Below are 19,664 nucleotides of genomic sequence, written 5' to 3'. Positions count from 1 at the left end.
CAGGCTGGCCTCGAACTCAGAAATCCGCCTGTCTCTGCCTCCCAAGTGCTGGGATTAAAGGCATGCACTGCCTGGCACACATCACTTCTTTTTTGCTTGTCTTTTTTTTTTGTTTGTTTGTTTTGTTTTGTTTTGTTTTTCAAAATGAGGTTTCTCTCTGTGTAGCCCTGGCTGTCCTGGAGCTCACTCTGTCGCTCTGGCTGGCCTGAAACTCAGAGATCCGTCTGCCTCTGTCTCCTGAGTGCTGGGATTAAAAGCGTAGTGTGATGGGACTGATCTGTGTCTGAGTTCACTTAGACAGTTCTTAAAGGCTAGAGACGGCTCAGTAGTTAAGAGCACTGGCTGCTCGTACAGAGGACCCGAGTTCGTTCCCAGCATCAGCATTGGTGGCCCACCACCACTTATAACTCCAGTTTATTTGACCTGCTATCTTCTGTTGGCCTTGGTTGTCAGGCATGTATGGATACATAGAGATAAATGCAGACAAAATTTCCAGAAACACGAAATGATAACACTTTCTGTAAAATTCTCATAAGATGTAGTTACCAGTTACTGTATTCACTGGGGGGACACTAAAGTCATCTGGACTCATTTGTGACAAAAATTCAGGCTTCCTTCTCTTTGCCCATCTGAAGTCTAGCTATGTGCCTAGATTGGGTAGATCTAACACTATACTTATTACCCAGCTAGAAGACCCTACCCTACTTGTGGTTTCTCCTGGCCACATAGTTCTGCTCCATCATGGCTTCCTCCTCCTCCTCCTCTCCCATCCTCTCTCCTGCCCTCACTCTCCAGAACCTCTTGTCCCACCTTTCCTTTCCCAATCGTATGATCACTGCCCAATCATAGACTCTAGACTTTATTGAGTAGTTAGAATGGGGAGAAAGTTCACATGAGATCACCTGAATATGTATTTGATCGGCTCTTCTGGGTAAATCCCTCTAGAGGAAGAAGAATTAACATGAGTACAAACAGCACCAGGGTAACCCACAACACCAAGTGCTGTGCTAAGTTACTGGGCTAAGTGCTATGCTCGGTTACTGTTCTGTGTGCTGCACACAGTGCTGTGCTGAGTTACTGGGCTAAGTGCTATGCTCAGTTACCGTCCTGTGTGCTGCACACAGTGCTGTGCTGAGTTACTGGGCTAAGTGCTATGCTCAGTTACTGTTCTGTGTGCTGCACACAGTGCTGTGCTAAGTGCTGTGCTCGGTAACGCTCTCCGGTGTTCTGCTCTAGAAACATGTCTGGCCTGTCTTTGGACTTTGTGCACTTGAGTGAAGGAAGGAAAATCTTCCACTCTGATCAGGAAACATGCTATTTGTGCAGATGACGTGGGTGGGGGAGCCCTGACCTACAGAAAGCTAAGTGGTAACAATTGCAGCTACCAGATCCTTGTCGATCGAGCTAGACTGTGTAAAGGGCAGATTGGCTCTTCCCACCTCACTTTGGGGCAGCTTGTGCCCAGGTTAAGGTTCCAGGGTCGGAAACACCGGATCTGGGGGCAGTAATGGGCTGCCTTTGGCTGCACAGGCTCTGTGTGTAGGAGGAGGGCCAGTGGAATCTGGGTGTTGGGTGCAGGCCCGGAACTGGGAGGAAAACTTGATGAGGGTGGTGGGGCCCCCAGAGCCCCTGCAGCTTCCTGTGCCCTGCTCCTGTGACCCTTCCCTGGGGTCAGAATTCCTTCTGCCCTCCACCCATCTCTTCCTCTCTGGGCACTGGGCCAGGGAGAACATTGAGCTAGCTTTGTCTTTAATTGCCCTTAATAAGCAGAATGCTTGAAGATGTTTGTAGCCAAGAACTTAGAGCTGTGATAAGAAACTGTGGCCGTCTGTAGTCCCTTCTCACTAATAAAAGAGAAAGTTGCCTGGTTTGGCACTGGGGGGCGGGAGGCTGACATAGGATGGGGATTGGTGTCTCAGTACTTTGACACCTCTGTATCCCAGTGAAGTATTTGTGTGTGGTGGTGCAGGCCTGTCACCCCAGCTCTCTAGAGGCTGAAGTAAGATCTCTGAGGCCTATAGAGTTCGAGGGCAACTGGAGTTAAATTGCATGACCCTGCTTAAAAACAAAGACAGACAGACCTCCGGGGGCAGGGAGGGAGGAAGAACGTTGGAGCAAGCGTTGTACCTCCAGGCTGGTAGCCCAGGGTCCAGTCAGTCTGTCCAGATGAGTCAGTTCTTTTGGACCCACAGACAAGGAACCTGACTGAAGGCTTAAGGAACCTGGAACTCCCCTTTGAGTTCACTCACTGCCAGGAGCTCCTGTGATATCAGACCCATCCAGGCAGAGCTAAGCCCTTTTCACAGCAGGATCCCAAAGCCATTGTGGCCACAGGGAGAACCCCAGGAGTGGGGTCCTGAGTTCTCATGGTCCAGGAGTGCAGCAGGGAGTTGTGCCTTCTGCTCTTCCTCTTAGCCTTTCCGGCTTCTTGACTCACCTTGACAGTTCACCTCCCTTCTCAGGCAGAGGACAGCATCCCGCTTTCTAACAAGGAAGTTGCCTGTCCAGGTCTGGCCTCTGGCTGCTGTTCCTCCCAGACACTGCTCATGTGCATTCTCAGATCCTCCCACTCCCTAGAAAAACAAAACAAACGTGCCCAGATGGTTTTCTTTGAGGCGGAAGGCCAGGGAGAGGTAGCCCTTTGCTTTGGATTGACCCTGAATGGTAAACGGCCTTTATTCAATTTCTAAGATTGAGGGAAAGACTGGGAAGCTGGTGGGGTAGGGTGGAGGAGATGCTTCCTTAGCTGGCTCTTTTCTGTCGTGATTACCGTGGGACCGCTATAGCCTTGGCTGCTTCTTACTAGTGTCAACAGCTGTGGATTGAAGATTTAAATGCTACACCGTTGCTGGTATGTGTTTCACGCTACAGTTTTGGCAAGGCCAGTAGCCTTTTTTTTTTTTTTAACTGTTTTTCACTAGGCAGTACAGTGTAGCGACTTTTAACTAACCCTTATTTTGGTAGTACTGCAGCTTGCTACAAAGTGTGTTTGTTTTTGTGGAAGGGGTATTCCCTCACCTACCCCCTTTTCCTATGCTACTGACAGCTGTGCTGGTTTGCTCTCCCCGGTGGTCTAAGAGATGAGACTGGCTCACTGGTTGCAACGCTTTGCTGGAACCAGGTTTAGTCTTGGGGTCTCACCTGCCTTTTTATTCAGATGGTGGCTCTTGGGTAGTCCCATCCATCCACACTGCTCCTGGACCCATCCCAGGGCTACCTTTCAATGCTCTCCTCATGGTCCTCCTTGCTTCTCTCTCCCAGTCCCCACATCTCTGTCTGCCTTTTTCCAGCCACCCTCCAGACCCCCCAGCTTCACCCCCACTCCCACCCCCGTACTGTGCATACTGTTTTTGGGTCCCAGGACAGCTCCTGCTCCCCTAAGCCAGGTATTTTTTCAGTAGGCCGACTCACGCATGGGACCCTGGGACCAGAGAGAGCAGGTAGCCTTTCTCTTGTTTCTCTGTGATGAAGGTGGGTGTACTGGCTGGTTTTGTGTGTCAACTTGACACAGGCTGGAGTTATCACAGAGAAGGGAGCTTCAGTTTGGGAAGTGCCTCCATGAGATCCAGCTGTGGAGCATTTTCTCAATTGCCCCTTGTAGGTGGTGCCATCCCTGGGCTAGAAGTCTTGGGTTCTATAAGAGAGCAGGCTGAGCAAGCCAGGAGAAGCAAGCCAGTAAGGAACATCCCTCCATGGCCTCTGCATCAGCTCCTGCTTCCTGACCTGCTTGAGTTCCAGTCCTGACTTCCTTTGGTGTTGAACAGCCATGTGGAAGTATAAGCTGAATAAACCCTTTCCTCCCCAACTTGCTTCTTGGTCATGATGTTTGTGCAGGAATAGAAACCCTGACTAAGACAGCGAGTCACCTGCACCTCGTGTGGCAGCTCTGTGTGTTTTTGTCACATCCCTCGCCTCGGTGGCTCTTATTACTGATATGATCAGGTTCTTTCCCCACACACGGCGTTTACATAGTTGAAGGGGGTAAAGATGGAGCTCTGTCATCAATTATAAACATGAGAGAGCACATTTCAGGTGATGAGTGTATGGGGCTCTGTGTTAGGTAAGTCTGTGTGTGGATCCGAGCCTTGCCCCTGTACCAGACTCTTTACCCTGAGAGGTCCTGGCCTTTGCACATGGGGGACTCATGCAGACTGGAAAAAGCCTCTTGGGGTTGGTTAGTAGCCAGTGGAAATGTCCTTGTGTGGGATCTGTTGTGTTTGTTGGTTATGTGTGAGCTTAATATCTTTCTCAGGTGTGATTTCTAGGAAGTGTTAGCCTGTGGCACAGGAGAATGAGTGACCCTTTGTGTGTCCAAGCCTGAGAAGGTCACCTGCACCTGGCTACATTCCAAGGAGATTGTTGGGACCTTGGGGGCCTAATTCTGATGGCTTTTCTGAAGAGCTTCTGGAAAATGCCAGGTGTGATCTCACGCTCAGATGAAGGGAGGCCCTCAAGCCCATAGTGACCCCCCTGGTATTCTTTATATGTACCTAGTGGCTGGTTTGGTTAGGACCATAGAAGTTGGTGAGCAGTTGGCCCTGCTGGCAGTGCCTCCTGGATCCTGGATCCTGATCCTGGAAGCTGCTGAGGCTGGCACGAGGCACAGGTGGTTTTGTGCCAGGTGGGACACTGGGGAGGTGACACAGCTGTGTCATCCCCAGAGTGTGGCTCAGGAGTGGGGTTTTCATCTTCAATCTTGTGTTTCTGAGTCAGGTCCGCAAACACGTTCATTAAACCTTTGCTTTCATTCTTGTTTTTCAAGACAGGGTTTCTCTGTATAGCTCTGGCTGTCCTGTAACTCACTCTGTAGACCAGACTGGCCTCGAACTCAGAAATCCGCCTGCCTCTGCATCCCAAGTGCTGTGATTAAAGGCATGCGCCACCACCGCCCGGCTTCGTTCTTGTCTCCTGCCCAGTGGATTTCCACATCAGGACAGCAGTCTTGACTGTCTGACATCTTTTTGGTTTCAGAGTTAGGCCATAAACTCCCTTATCCCCTCTGTCTGCATTTCCCACACACTCCTTCCCCTGTGGTCTTGACTTGGGGTTCCCTAGGGGATCCTACTCTTTGTAGCTGCCGGAAGTGTCGCTGCCCTCTGTCCCTGCCCCACAGTGTCTCATTGGGTCAGCTTGTCCTGCTCTACTGACTGCTTGCCACCCGCCCTTTGAACATCCCCCCCACCCCCGCCCCTAGCCTGCACAGGTGTGGGTCTCCCTCTGCCTTGTTCAAGGGTTTATTTCAGAGAGTTTTGGAGCCTCTGTTGACCCTCTGCCAGGCAAAGTCCTCTGAGGTGTTAAACAGTTACTGTGTCTGTGCCTCATGAGGAGGAGATAGCATGGGCAGGACTATAGGTCAGTGTGTCTGTCAGTCACCTGTCACCCAAGTGGCAGGTGGATATAAATGTAACAACTGAAGCCATATATATTTGTTGCTCAGTGGTACCAGTTTGTGGTTGTGAGCAATCAGGCTTGCCCACAGGGCCAGAGATCCTTGAAGGACTCTCTTCTTTCTGAGCCTGGCCTCAGTGCCTGGCATGCCTTGGAGGTCAGACTGCCCATCTTGTGAACTGTGATCTGAAGGTGACTTGGTGCCTGGAAGGCCTACCTTTCCCTGCTGCATGGTGCCCTCGCTGCAGACATACCCACTGTATTCAGCTTGTGCCTTCCTATGCTCAACATGGCACCCTTGGGAGGCCAAAGGAAAACCTCTGGGAATGTTTTTCTCTCCTCTCATCTCTGGGTATCTAACTTGGGCCATCATCAGGTTTGATAGCAAGTGCTATTACCCACTGAACCATCTTGACAGCCTGGAAGATTTTATTTTAAATTCAGAATTTCTTTTCAACATATATTAAACTTTTTAAATTTAGAGCAGCATCCTATAGTGGAGACAAATGAGGACAGAGGTGAAGAGTTAAATTGACTCTGCCACAGCTTAATTAAACTCATTGCTGCAGTTAATGTGAATTACACATAAGTGCAGTTCATTAAATGTTTGAAATTCCAGTCCTTAGACTTTCAGTGAATACCTGGGGGCTGTTCTCATCCCCCCCACCCCAGGAGCATGGCACTCACAGAGGTGCTCCTATAGGCTGTTTTCTAAAGATTTATTTATTTATTATATGTAAGTACACTGTAGCTGTTTTCAGACACCCCAGAAGTGGGCATGCGATCTCATTATGGGTGGTTGTGAGCCACCATGTGGTTGCTGGGATTTGAACTCCGGACCTTCAGAAGAACAGTCAGTGCTCTTAACCACTGAGCCATCTCTCCAGCCCCCTATAGGCTCTCTTCACTAATGACCATCTGGGGTTTTCATCCCCCAATGAGGCCATGAAGTCAGGCACAGTGACATTGCTTCTGTCTCAGTGCTTGGCTTATAGTGGAAGGAGAGAACCAACTCCACAGGTTGTCCTCAGAGCTCTAGATGCATGCTTTGACAGTTGCTTACACATGGACAGTGTGTGTGTGCGTGCTTAAAAAGAAAAGAGAGTTGTGAGAAAGCGCCAAGAAGCCTAAGGTTTTTGTTTTTGTTTTTGTTTTGTTTGTTTGTTTGTTTTTTCAAGACAGGGTTTCTCTGGGTAGCCCTGGCTGTCCTGGAACTCACTCTGTAGACCAGGCTGGCCTCGGAACTCAGAAATCCACCTGCCCCTGCCTCCCAAGTGCTGGGATTAAAGGCGTGCGCCACCACTGCCACTGCCCAGCGAAACCTAAGTTTTTTGTAAAGGAGATAGATGTGTACCATACAGCCTCTCTCACTTCACCTCAAAAACAAGATTAGGTCCTAGCTCCTAATGCCACCAGTCACCAGCCTCATTCTGTGAGGCCACCATGATGACTGTTCCTGTAAGGGAGCTGAATGCCAGTCTGTGTGTGTCTGTTTTGGCCTTCTAATCATCCTCTAGGTTTGTAACACTCTCGGGAGTTTGATTCCCACAGTGAACAAGGTCAGACATTTTTGGTGTGTGACTAGGTCAAGGTTATGACCCCGTCTAGAGGGACCTGGCCTGGCCCCTGGGGAATTGGACCTTGGGCTTCAATAGGAGGTTCTTGGCTGCGACTCAGATGGGAGCAGAGCCGTCAGCACAGCATCAGCCGTCACAGCGGAAGGACTTGAATCTTAGCTCTCATCTTTGGCGTATGTGGGCCTGTGGACAGAGCTGGTGCTGGCAGCTCTGTGATGACAGGGCGGCCCAGTTGATGCCCTTAAGCTTGAGGAGGTGGCGGCCCCTGTACTAGGGAAGGTAGGAAAGGAGCCATTCTATAAGGGCCAGCCACAGGCTCCCATTCCTAGAGTGCTCAGTGTGAGATGCCTTCCCTACGGGTGGGTGTGGTGACCCTCCTGGCTGGTACAGTAGAATAATGGATGCCACAGAAGCGTGTACAGCTGGCACTGTGTGGGCACAGTAGGGCCTCACAGTTGAGGTCTGCCGCACTCCCTTAACCTGCCTGGGTGGCTGTGACTTTGGGCCACCTGCCTGCTCTCCTCACACTGAGAAAAAGCCCTCACCATCCCTAGCTCTTGTGAGATTTAGAGGGGAGTCTGGTGTTGGCCTGCCTTGGTGTGAAAGAACGATTGTTATTGTTATCTGTAGTGTTTCAATGATCTCTCCAGGGAAGACATTCATGGCCAGGTGGAGCCTGCTAGGGGAACCCCTGGGCTAGGACCATTTCCTCCTGAGTTCTGCTGACTCATGCACCACAGTTGACCTTGGAAATAACACTCTGGCTCACTTTGTTTTTACAGTTTTCTTCCTCTCTTTTCTGGTCTAGCGACTTAATTTTTTGTTTGTTTGTTTGTTTCACTATTGTTACATTGTTTGTTTATTGCCTGTCTGTGTCTGTGCAGATGGGAGCACATGGTGCAACTTGCATGAAGCAGTCAGAAGACAATTAAAAGGAGCTTTTGTCTTCTGCCCTGTGGATCCCAGGGATTGAACTCGGGTCATTTCTCTCAGCAACAGGTGTCTTTAACCCTTGAGCCATCTTTGAGCAAGATGGGTCAGTAGGGAAAGATGCTTGTCAAACCTGACATCTAGGGTAAGTGTGTGTGTGTGTGTGTGTGTGTGTGTGTGTGTGTGTGTGGTCAGAGGACAAATTGAAAGAGTCAGTTATCTCCTTCCACCATTGGGCCATTGGGTTCCAGGGATCTAACTCATGTCCTCTGACCTACAGACATACACGTGCATGCATGGTGCCAAAATAAAACATTGAGAAGGTTAGGACTTGGAAAAGGGGGGAAATAAAGTTGGAACCTTATCAAAGGTACTCTGGACAAGAGTTTGGCCTCCAATCTGACTGCAAGTTTTCTGGTCATCAAAGTGAAAGAATAACATCTATGGCCTAACTGGTGTTATCCTTAAAACCAGCAACCAGAGCACTGGTTGTGAACCTCTGGCCCCAGCTGCTCATGAGTCTGAGACAGGAGTGTCACTTGAACTCACTGGTTCAAGACTCCCTGGGTAACATAGCAAGACCTATGTCAAAACAAAAGCTCAGGCCGGTCAGTTTCTCGGAAGAGCTCTTCCTATCAAACATACCTGCGAATAACCATAGGGAGACCTAGGAGGAGGGATGAGCAAGCAGGGTGCCTTAGGTGTGTGTCTTGAGTGCCAATGTTGCCTCCCCATCTTGCCAGTTAACCAGGGTAATCATTGTCTCTGGAGGTGAGTGCAGTAGTAGTTGGTGCCAAAGCTGCAGCCACCACAGATGTCATGCATGTGTGGGGTGATGAGACAGGCTACAAAACCCTGCCCTTCACAATGGGAGGCCCAGCTTGGGCAGTTAGGCTCCCATTGGCCCAAAAATGTTTCTTTCAGAACAAGAAAGTGATAAAATTAGTTCTTAGGTGGACCAGGAAAAAGCCCTCTTAGACTGAGAAGCACCGGGAGAGCAGAGCACCTTGGTCCAGCTTATATTCTAGCAAACATCAAGTGGAAAAGGGGGCCCCAGGCAGGAGGCCACTAAATGACCCAAGCATTGGAAAGCAAAGCCATGACATATGCTAATTAAAAACCAACAGTCGGTATGGTGTGCATGCCTGTAATCCCAGCCCTGAGGAGGTGGAGGCAGGAAAGTCAGGAGTTCAAGATCAGCCTGTGATGTATAGGGAGCAAGATGATGTTTCAGAAAACAAAATAAAAACAGCAACAAAAAAGATAATGCAGTAAATGGGACCAGGGTGTAGCACAGCTGTAGGTTCACTACCAGTGTGTGGGGGACATGGACTCTAATGTTTTTTTTTTGTTTTGTTTTGTTTTAAATTTTGAAATCATTTCGTGATTATAGACAAGTTATTCCAGTGTTGTCCTTTATAGAGGAGAGTCCAGCTCAGAATACCTCATTGCACTTTACGTGTGCTTTCCATCTGGAGCATTCCAGTCTTTGACTCTGATGACTCGGACACTTTGTATCCATCTTTTGTGTCTGTTGTTTTTGATTTGTTTGTTTGTTTGTTTGTTTGTTCGTTTGTGTGAGACAGAGTCTCACTATGTAACCCTGGCTCGCCTGGGACTTCCAGACATCCTCCTGCCTCTATATCATGAATGATGGAATTAATGTGCTTGGCTAAGACCATCATGTAGTAATATACCCTTTAAGTGATTAGATTTCTGCTGCAGCATGTGAGAGAGACCGAGCCCTTGATCCATGGGTTGCTAGACACCCGTGCAAGCCCTGGTGGTGGTATCACTTGGTTTCTTTACCACTTAGTATATCCCATGGAAAGTACTTCGTAGTTGATTGGTTTATTTGGTTCCTTAATGATGATAGTCGTTTTGCTGGCTCCAGACTTTCTGTGTATTGTAGGGTGACCTTGAACTCTGATCACCTTGATTGCCTCACCCAAGTGCCAGGATTACAGCTGTGGTGTGCCATCATCACACCTGGCTTGTACAGGGCAGAGAGCTTCATGATTGCTCAGCAAGCATTCCACTAACTGAGCTACATCCCCAGCCTCTGATGGGTTGATGAAATACCTTGTTGCTAACTGGGATCCTTGAATGTATCTTGGACACTGCATCCAATTATCTGTTAAAAGATACTGGCAACAATTCGCCACCCGTGGGCCAGGGAACAAAGCTTGGGGCTTTGACCTTGGACAAGGGACTGGTACAGAGAACTGTGGATCTCTCTTAGAGCAGCCACAGTAAGCTTTCTTGAAAAGGCCAGATTTCAGATGTCAAGCACTATGTGTGGAGGCAGGCAAGGAGGCTGTGGGATCCACCTGGAGATCTACCTGGAGTAGATGGGCTTCTGAGGGCCACAGCAGAGGATGCCCAGTGGGATGTGGGAGATCATAAATCAGAGCCTGACTCCAGAGTCAGATGAGCGAATGGCATGGTGCATGGAAAGGATAATTGTGGCTACTGTAGGTAGGTGGCTGGAGTTTTGGTTCTGAGTGGAAAGCTCTGGGGCTAAGGAGGAATGTTGTCTGCAGTGATTAGGAGCCCTGCAGCCTGGGTGTGGGGCCAGAGGCAGGCAGAACACTCCCACCCTGTTGTGTTCTGTGCTGTTGCAGGTGGAGTAGAGGGTGGGGTGCTGAGGGCAGAACTTGAACTTCACATGAATTCAGCAGGCAGCCTGCTTCTGTTTCCTTTTCCTTGAGACTCTAGCCCTTGCTGGAACTTACGTAGACCAGGCTGGCCTCATACTCCTGAGACCCACCTGCCTCTGCTTCCCACCTGCTGGGATTACAGTCACCCCTATGCGCCATGTGTTACTGAAATAGCAGTTTGGTTCCTTGGTCACACTGACCACAGTTGTACTGTCCAGTCGGTTCTTATGCTAGTGTGTTTCAGTCAGGGAATGAAGAAGGCCAGAGCCAGGTGGTCCTGGAGATCAAAGGAATGGACTCCTGGGAAGGTTGTACATTGGTGACCAATGAGTGTTGCACAGAGCTTCGTACCATAGGAAGCCATGACTACCTGAGGCAGCTGAGATCACCCATTTTTGAGGATTTTTGAGTTGTTTCAGAAATACTGCTTTCACGTTCCTGTTGATTCTAGCTGGCTGGGTCACTTCTGCTGCCATAGATTTCCCACACAATGCAGCCTTTATACTTCAGCCCTCTGTATGGAGGCTCAGGGCCTGGTGTACCCGATGACAGAGGAGCTGCAGTAGCAGGCTGCCTAACAGCTCTTGACGGTCGTGGATGGACTACCTTAAGGTTTGCAGATCTGTGTCCCGGCTCACAGGCTAACTTACCTAAGCAGGAACAAGTCTTACTCTCGTGAGCTTGCAGATAGTCTTAGCAGCAGGCTCCCGCCAGCTGGGTGTGAAGGAAGGCTATGTGACTGGCTCGGAGAAGGTCTGCCTGTCTACAGTGCCTCTGGACATTCCTTCTCTCTGAGGGAAGCCCACGCCTCCAGCCAAACAATATGAGGCCCTGCAGCAAAGACATTATCAACTGGCTATGCCAACATTTTTCTGCCCATAATCCCTTTCCAGAGCACCATGCCTTGCTGAGAGCCCCTTCTCTCCGGGAGCATTTGGAGCAGGAGTTGAAGATGTCTTTTCTTACACCCTAAAGAAGGCGTTTGGAACCAGGCCCTGCCACGTTTTCCTTGGAGACATAAGATATAAGAGCTGTCTAGGAGCCAGGCAGTGGTGGCACACGCCTTTAATCCCAGCACTTGGGAGGCAGAGGCCAGTGGATTTCTGAGTTCAAGGCCAGCTTGGTCTACTGAGTGAGTTCCAGGACAGCCCGAGCTATACAGAGAAACCCTGTCTCGAAAAACCAAAAAAAAAAAAAGCTGTCTAGGACAGCTAGGGTTCTCTGGGACATTGAACATCAGGAAGCTCTTGTGGAGAATCTGGGAAGAATTTTCCTCCAATTCGCAGCCTTTCCCTCGTCTGTCTCCAAATAGTGTCTGTCCTTCTCTTTGTCCTAAACTTCACTTTGCCAGGCCTGGGAGTCTCAGTAAACCAGGCTAAACAAAACCAGGCTAAACAAGCTGCAGGTTGGGTTGCCCTGCCGTCCTGGGGATGGAGCAGGAAAAATGTGGAGCTGGGAGGAGCGTCTCCAGCCCCTTCTGCTCCTGTTTGCTTTATAACCTGCAACAGTTCATTCTTCCCCCATCTTGGATCTTTTGTCAGAAGAATGGAATTGTAAGAATTAGGTGTAGCTGTGGAGAGGCGAGCTCTCTAGATTGTAAAGCACTCTTCACAATCGCTCTTAGTGCCTGTAGGGACCGTGCATTCGGGCGCTGAGACCTTCTTGTGTTGAGAGATCGATGGCTGCACCACAGTCCAAGGTTCTTACTTAGCCTTTCTCATTGTGCATCTTGAGTTCGTACGTGAACTTGGGTGATCAAGGTCTAAGAACCAGTTTACGCTTAGCAGATCTTAGAAGCCTAATCTGTAGGTGTTATGCAGCAGTCAGTAACAGCTGGCTAATCTGGAGGGAACTAAACGGCCTTCCTCTTTGGGATATTGTCCACGCCTGTCTTCTGTTGTTTTTGAAACAAAATCAGAAAAGCTTGATTTACCAAATGAAGACTCAGGAGGCAGAGGCTGTGGTGAAAGCTGGCTAACTCAGAGTCAGAAAATGTTGCCTGCTGACCTTCCTACTACACTGCCCTCCAGAAGGAAAAAACCCCTTCTTCCCCAGGTCTTAAATCCCCTTCAATTCAAAGCCCCTACTTTGTATTCCAGGGGTTTTCTTTTTCTTTTTTCTTTTCTTTTTTTTAAACATTTATTTTTAGCTATTTTTTTTTTTTGTTATTTTTGTTACTGTCATCAGACACACCAGAAGAGGGCATCAGATCCCGTTATAGATGGTTGTCAGCCACCATGTGGTTGCTGGGAATTGAACTCTGGACCTCTGGAAGAGCAGTCAGCGCTCTTAACCGCTGAGGCATGTCTCTAGCCCTTCTCCAGATTTCTTATGTTCACTTCGGGTCAACTGGTTGCTTGCTCTACCTCTTGACCTATGGTTGACTCTATTCAGTCTTATTTACAATAAGCAGAAAGGTGTGTGCTAGGGCTGAGCCACACCACAACAAGAAACAGGTTTTTCCAGTTCACAATCTCAGGGTTCACAGTGAGATCAGAGATCCTGAACAGTGTTCCCTGTAATGATAACTTTACAGTTCTGTAGCTTCCTTCTAGGATTACCTTCAGATTCTCTGTTCTCTTGCCTCAGTCATCACTATGCCCAAAGCTAAATACAATCAAAGGTAAATCAAACCCGGCAGTGGTGGCGCACGCCCTTAATCACAGCACTTGGGAGGCAGAGGCAGGGGGATTTCTGAATTTGAGGCCAGCCTGGTCTACAGAGTGAGTTCCAGGACAGCCAGGGCTATACAGAAAAAAAAAAGAGGCTATGTCAGCTTTAAGTAGCCTAGCCCACTGAGCACCTATTCTTTAGAGAGCCCTAGACTTTAAGCTTGTATACTGTGCCTTTTTTTGAGAGGTGACCTGTTAAAAAAATTCCTAAAATCATATATTTAAGTAGCTTCCCCTTCCCTGAGGTGTAAGCCGGCATGAATGATCCCATCTTGGTCTGCCTCACAGTTCTGGTATGGATGGGCCTAAGAAGGTCTCTGCCCTCTGATGTCCGCCCGAGCGTTTTGTCAGCAGTGGGACTTACCAAAGGTCCAGTCTGCTGTCACTGTGGCCAATCCAGTGTCATCTAGTATCTGAGCTCCTCTAGTAGTCAAGAATGCTTGGGACTCTGAATATATTTGGCTAAAGATATATGTATGTACAGTTACCAGCCAAACTGTCTCTGTTTGGCTTCCAGGGAAGATCACAGTTCTGGCGAGGGGGTGGGGATGTTGGAGGCATGTTGTGACCACCCTCATTGCTTCTAATCGGGTGGGCGCATGGAAGCATTTGGTAGACAAGCCTTCCCTGTCTGGTGTTGTTTCCCTGAGCCATTCCTTGGTCTTGCTGTGTGTTCTGCATTTGGATGCTTGGAAGAGGGACTGGGACACGATCTGTATCCTGGGTTCTTGGTGACACTGTGGTGGGTCACCAGAGCTGGTGTGTGCAGAGGTGGCAGCTGTGTCTTAGTGTGGATCCTTCTGGAGAAGGAAGCCGCTGAGGGGTTGAGATGGGTGTGGGGCAGTGGATGGGAGTCAGTCCCGGCTGTGAGGCGTGTGTTCCTGGATGAGCAATGGATTACACATCAGCTGAGCAAGAACTCTGTGATTCACCTACTGCCCTAGTGAGGACCTTGCATTGATTACTGGGGGCTAGGAGAAGCTTCCTGGCAAGACCTCCCAGGGGCTCCTCTCAGTTCTCCTACACTAGCAACTGGCCCAGGCCCCCACCTCTTCCTGACTCACACCCCTAATCTGTCAATTGAGGCTCTCAGTACCTCCAGCCCTTTGGGGTCAGAGACTTGTTTTGGCTTTGCAGCTTGGCCTGCTGGGACACCTCTCACCTCTCAAAGATCCTCACTGAAACATTCATGGTTCTTCCCACATGCAGTGTTCCCAGCTGGGGGAACCACAGTGTCACCAGGCACCTCTAGGGGCTATAAATGTGACTGAAGCATTTTCTTAGGCTGTAAATCTGCTTTTGAAAAACGCCTTTTTAACTAAGTATAAGCCTCCCACGACCCTGCTCCATGGTATGGGTTGGGGTTTGAAAGAAAGCGATGCCCTGGGACCTCCTCCCATATGTGACTTTGATGCAGGATGGGGTCTTTACATTGAGGTGTGCTGCTCAGTGGCCAGCTGCTTTTCCTCCTGATTCTTCATGTACATCCATTGCTTGTTCCAAAGGCTGCAGTGAAGCCCGTGGGAGTGCCGTGACTGGAGGGACCTTCAGCTGCTTTGCTTTCTCTGAATGGATCCCTTTCATCAGGAAATGCTGGGACAAGGGCCTTTTTAAGCCATATCAGAGAAGACAAGTGCCACAAGAGCCACTTGCTCTTTGGGTGGGACCATCGTCTGAGGAGGGACTCCAGAGCCTCCCTGGAAAGCCCCAGTGCCTCTGGCTGGGCTGGCTAGTGGGGACCTTCTGTTTCAGCAGGGTTTCTGCAAATGTGACAGCCGCTGCCATGGAACTTTTCTATCTTTCTGACTTCTGTGTCTTCCTCCGGCCAAGCCGGTACCTCTACTGTTCAGAGGTTTCCAGCTCACATTAGTACGTAAGCCACAGCGGACCGGTGTTCTCCTTGGGTGCTCTTGCCTGCGGGAGAGCTGGGCCATGGGGGTTGGGGGTTGCCTTTGTCTTGCCTACTTCTAGAAACTTTGATCTTGCAAGGTTTTCCAGAGGGCAGCTGGCTGTGTCTGAGAACTTACTTGTGCTTTGGCGATGAAAGCTTTGAGCTGGGCTTTGGGGAAGGGTTGCGAATTTTTGTAGAGCAGTGGAGGAGGGTGCTTCCTCTGTCTGGGTCAGGCTTTCTGTAACTCTTAGGACCCTAAAGTCTCTTGTGGAAAGACGATTTCTCACCATTTGGGATGGAGGGTTGGTGGATTTGTATACATCCTTGGCCCAGGTACTCAGAAAAAGGTATGCGTCATTACTGATATGAATGTCACAGAGAACTGGACAGGGGGTGAGGGGTTGGGACACAGCTGAGGTCCCAGGCTATGGCTTGGTCTTGAGCTTCTTGGTAGGGGCTCAGTGTGGATAACTAGGTGTTGCCTGTCCATTTTCGACAGCGCTTTTCAGCTACCTGTGGACACTGTTGGCTATGTGCCAACAATGGCCCAGCCCACGCACAGCCTAGAAGTCAGGCCTCGAAGTAAGCGCTTCTCCACCTTGTTTGTGTTGATTCCATACCTGACTATGCTCCAAAGTCTCCTGTCTGTCACACAGCATCTCAAGTCTCAGGCTGACGGTCATTTTGGCCACCAGTATTTTGCTATTTCCCTGTATATTTTCCAGGGCACGGGACCTTGCAGACCTCAGAACAATGGGGTCTCCCGCAGCACACAGGCTAGCTGTTGACAGGGACTGAGGTGGTTCTAGGGTGCTAATTTTCATAATCAAGGTTTCTATTACTGCAGTGAAACATCATGATCAAGAAGCAAACTGGGGAGGAAAGGGCTTATTCAGCTTATACTTCCACATCACTGTTCATGACTAAAGGAAGTCGGGACAGGAACTCAAGCAAGGGCAGAAACCTGGAGCCAGGAGCTGATGCAGAGGCCATGGAAGGGTGCTGCTTACTGGCTTGCTTCTTATAGAACCCAGGACCACCAGCCCAGGGATAGTACCACTCACAACAGGTTGCCCCCCCCCACCCCCTTAATCACTAATTGAGAAAATGCCTTACAGCTGAATCTCATGGAGGCATTTCTTCAACTGAGGCTCCTTTCTCTGTGATAACTCCAGCTTGTGTCAAGTTGACACACTAAACCAGCCAGTACACTAATGAACCACGGGGTGGAGGGGGAGGCCCCCTCCCCTTCCTTATCAGACAGAGTGTGTGTCACGGGGTGATCCCCGCCCACTAATTATCAATGTTCCCTTTTTTTCCTTAGGAAATGCAAGGGAAACAGAGGGGAATTTTTGCTCTTGGTTTCCAAGGCAAAGGTCATACAGTTAATGTCTGGCAATTTCCAGAATGCTCTGGTTTCTGGTCAGTCAGAGTTCTTTATTTTTTTAAACTGTGAACAAAAGGAGTGCTGCCTTGAGAATTACCCCAGGCTGCTTTGATTCACAGATGGCTGCTATGTGCTCCCAGGTTCTCAGCCTTTGGAGATCTGGATGAGTGTCCTGGAGATCAGAATCGGTCTGAAAGCTTTGTCATTAAAATTTTGAGTAGGGAAGGGTTGGGCCAGCTCTCACCTTCTACGTTAGCCAGAGAGCCTCTTTCCCTGGAGAGGCTGCAGAGGGACTCCGGTCTGTAATCCTGGCTTCCTTAGTGCTGGTGTGTGACTGTGTGGGGTGGGAAGGTGCCCTGTGCTACGTGCGGTGTGTGGGGAGGGTCAGGAGTGCTGTGGGGTCTGAAGGCTAGGTCTCACATGACCCACTCTCAGGTTCTCCAAGTTCAAAGGCTCTTGCTTGAGGGTCCAGTCAAGCTTTGTATGATCAGTTGAACTGTCTCTTTTTACCATGAAGGTTTTTTTTTTTACCCCCCTAGTTTCTTTTATGTTTTATTTTTATTTTACATGCTTTGGTGTTTTGCCTGTATGTATGTCTGTGTAAGAGTGTTGGATCCCCTGGAACTGGCATTATAGACAGTAATGAGCTGCTGTGTAGGTGTAGGTGCTGGGAATTGAACTCAGGTCCTTTGGAACTTAACTCTTAACTGCTGAGCCATCTCTCCAGTCCCTTACCCCCAGAACTTAGCCAGGAGAAGTTCAGATTTTACTATGGATCCACCGTCATAGAAGCCAAGTTGTCTGAGAAGCTGCCGCAGAGTCCTCTAGGTCTAAATGGTCATGCTTAGCCACTGATGTTGGGCTCATCAAAGATGAGTTTGCCTTTCCAAACTGTAGATAATATCATCCATCTCTCCAGGAATAAATCTTTTTAATTCCGAGGTTCTTCAAAAGTCCTGTTGTCCTAAGATGTTTTGACCTTTATGTGACCCGTGTTAGCCACTTACTCAGGAGAGCAGTGTCTTATAGCTCAATAACTTAAACAGGTCCCCCACAGAACCCGTAAAAGTTAATATGAGTGTTAGAGTATGAGGTTTATTGTTTCTCTGAAAATCAAAAATAGCCATTTAAAAAGTTGATATGTGTTGGAAAATCTGGGAACTGCTAAGAAGCTGAGAGAAGGTACTGAGAGGTGGTTATGGTCTGCTCCAATGCTGTGTCCTGTGGGTCAGTTCCCGGTCTGTAGTAGGTCTGCGTGCTTGGGAACAGTTAAAAGCTGAGGCTTTTTCTCTTTCCTAAGTGTGAATGTCTGTACAAGCTGGAGTTTTGTTTTGTTTTGTTTTGTTTTTTGAGACAAGGTTTCTCTGTGTAGCCCTGGCTGTCCTGGAACTCACTCTGTAGACTAGGCTGGCCTCAAACTCAGAAATCCGCCTGCCTCTGCCTCCCAAGTGCTGGGCCACCACCGCCTGGCCCTGAAGAATTTTTTTAAGATGCTAATTTTTTAATTTTATGTGTGCGGATGTTTCGCCTGTGTTAAGGATTGCATGCCTTACCCTCAGAGGCCAGATCTGAAACTGGAGTTACAGATGGTTGTGAGCCTCCGTGTGAGAAATGGAAACTGAACCTGAGACTTCTGGAAGAGCAGCCAGGGCTCTGAACCACCGACCTGTCTCTCCAGCCCTGAAAAGAGAAAAAATCCTAACCAAATTATAAGTGAAGAATTGGAAGAAAGTTTTTTGTTGTTTGGTTTTTGTGGTTGGTTGTTGTTTTGATCCTTCTTTGCCTGTGCACATGTATGTGTGTGTGTGTCCATCTGTCTCCCTCCCTGTCTGTCTGTCTGCCTGCCTGCCTGCCTGTGTGTATGTATCTGTCTGCCTATCTCTGATTGTATATATGTGTGTGTCTGTCTGTCTGCCCACCTCTCTGTGATTATCTGTTTGCCTATCTCTGTGTGTGTGTATCTATCTGTCTGTATTTGATCCTAGGGTCTTTTGTATGTTAAACATATGCTCTACCATTGAGCCATCTATCCCCAGATCTCCTTTTTTACTCTCTATTTGCTCAGGCTACCCTTGAGAGCAATGGGAATCATAGGCCAGCCCCTCGTTCTTACTTCTTAAGTCATGGGCTGAGTATGAATATTTCTTGTTAGTTAAAATAACAAAGGCCAAAAACTCATCCTGCTGACAAATTCTGTATGGGTGAACTTGAGGTTACTCACAGGAGTAGTGGACATGGCATCCCAACTGAGGACGGCTATGGCTCCGCCCGCAGCCCCCCAGCCTTCAGGTGCTGTTCCTAAGGATGCAGACACCCTGGGAGGCCATCTCTGTGTGCCTTCAAGGATCTGTGCCAGGAAGCAATGACAGGGCTGCAAGTGTCTGGGAGGCTGCAGGTAGGGGTGGAGGGCCAGAAGCATAGACCAGTGAGTGCAAGTTCAGAGTGAGTCACACCACCTTCTGCTGGGATGAGGGTTGCTCTGTGTTACACCTAGAGCCATGTCTCACTTGTGCAGGAAGGAGCTATTAGCCTGGGGGAGCGCACCTGAACTGGTGGGGGATGAGCTTCCAAGCACTGCAGCAGCACCTATACTATTTAATCTTGTTGGGTGTCCATTCATTCCATTAGGTGTGGTCCGTCATCTGTCTGCCCTAAGTATTCCCTCTTCATCGAATCCACCAAGTCGCTCTAACGGTGCTTTGGTTTTGTTCTTCCCAGCTTGAGCGAGAGCTTTTTTATGGTGAAAGGAGCTGCCCTCTTCCTACAGCAGGGAAACAGCCCCCAGGGCCAGCGGAGTCTTCAGAACCCTCACAAGCATGCAGGTGACTATGGAAGCATTCATGGCACTTTTTCTATGCCACAGTGGGTGGGAAGTTGTTTGCTGGGTCTTAGGGCCAGGGAAGCAGTGCATTGTGGGTTCATAATGAGCAGCACAGCTGTTGGGGTACAAAGACTCCCCATGTGTTCTCTGTCAGTTAACTGAACAACTCAGCTTATGGTGAGGTTTGGACAGTTGGACCATCATGCATCACAGCTATAAGCTGTCCCTTCGAAGACAGCCTCCAGGTTCTTCGTACCTCACCTGAGCATCCGTGGGGTGATGTCACGGAAGAGTGCTCATCTGATAGAACGTCTTTATCTTATAATGGCTACCTGCTG

At 49.0% G+C, this 19,664-nt stretch overlaps 1 protein-coding gene across 3 annotated transcripts in view; it reads left to right on the top strand.

Moving 5' to 3' along the window:
• Window positions 1-19,664, top strand: part of Ssh1 (slingshot protein phosphatase 1) — a 51,207-nt gene that overhangs the window by 5,633 nt on the left and 25,910 nt on the right. For 2 of the 3 annotated variants that reach the window (XM_031337458.1, XM_031337459.1), the window contains exon 3: window positions 19,224-19,327. In XM_031337458.1, the coding sequence (XP_031193318.1) occupies window positions 19,224-19,327 (104 nt within the window). Of the gene's footprint in view, window positions 1-7,849; window positions 8,041-19,223; window positions 19,328-19,664 lie in introns of all 3 variants that reach the window. The other variant, XM_031337460.1, reaches the window with a different exon arrangement.

The sequence above is a fragment of the Mastomys coucha genome, unplaced genomic scaffold, assembly GCF_008632895.1.
Source record: "Mastomys coucha isolate ucsf_1 unplaced genomic scaffold, UCSF_Mcou_1 pScaffold22, whole genome shotgun sequence".
Classification (NCBI taxonomy): Eukaryota; Metazoa; Chordata; class Mammalia; order Rodentia; family Muridae; genus Mastomys; species Mastomys coucha.
The sequence above is the reverse complement of the archived record's forward strand: the minus strand, read 5'-3'. Positions and strand labels throughout refer to the sequence as shown.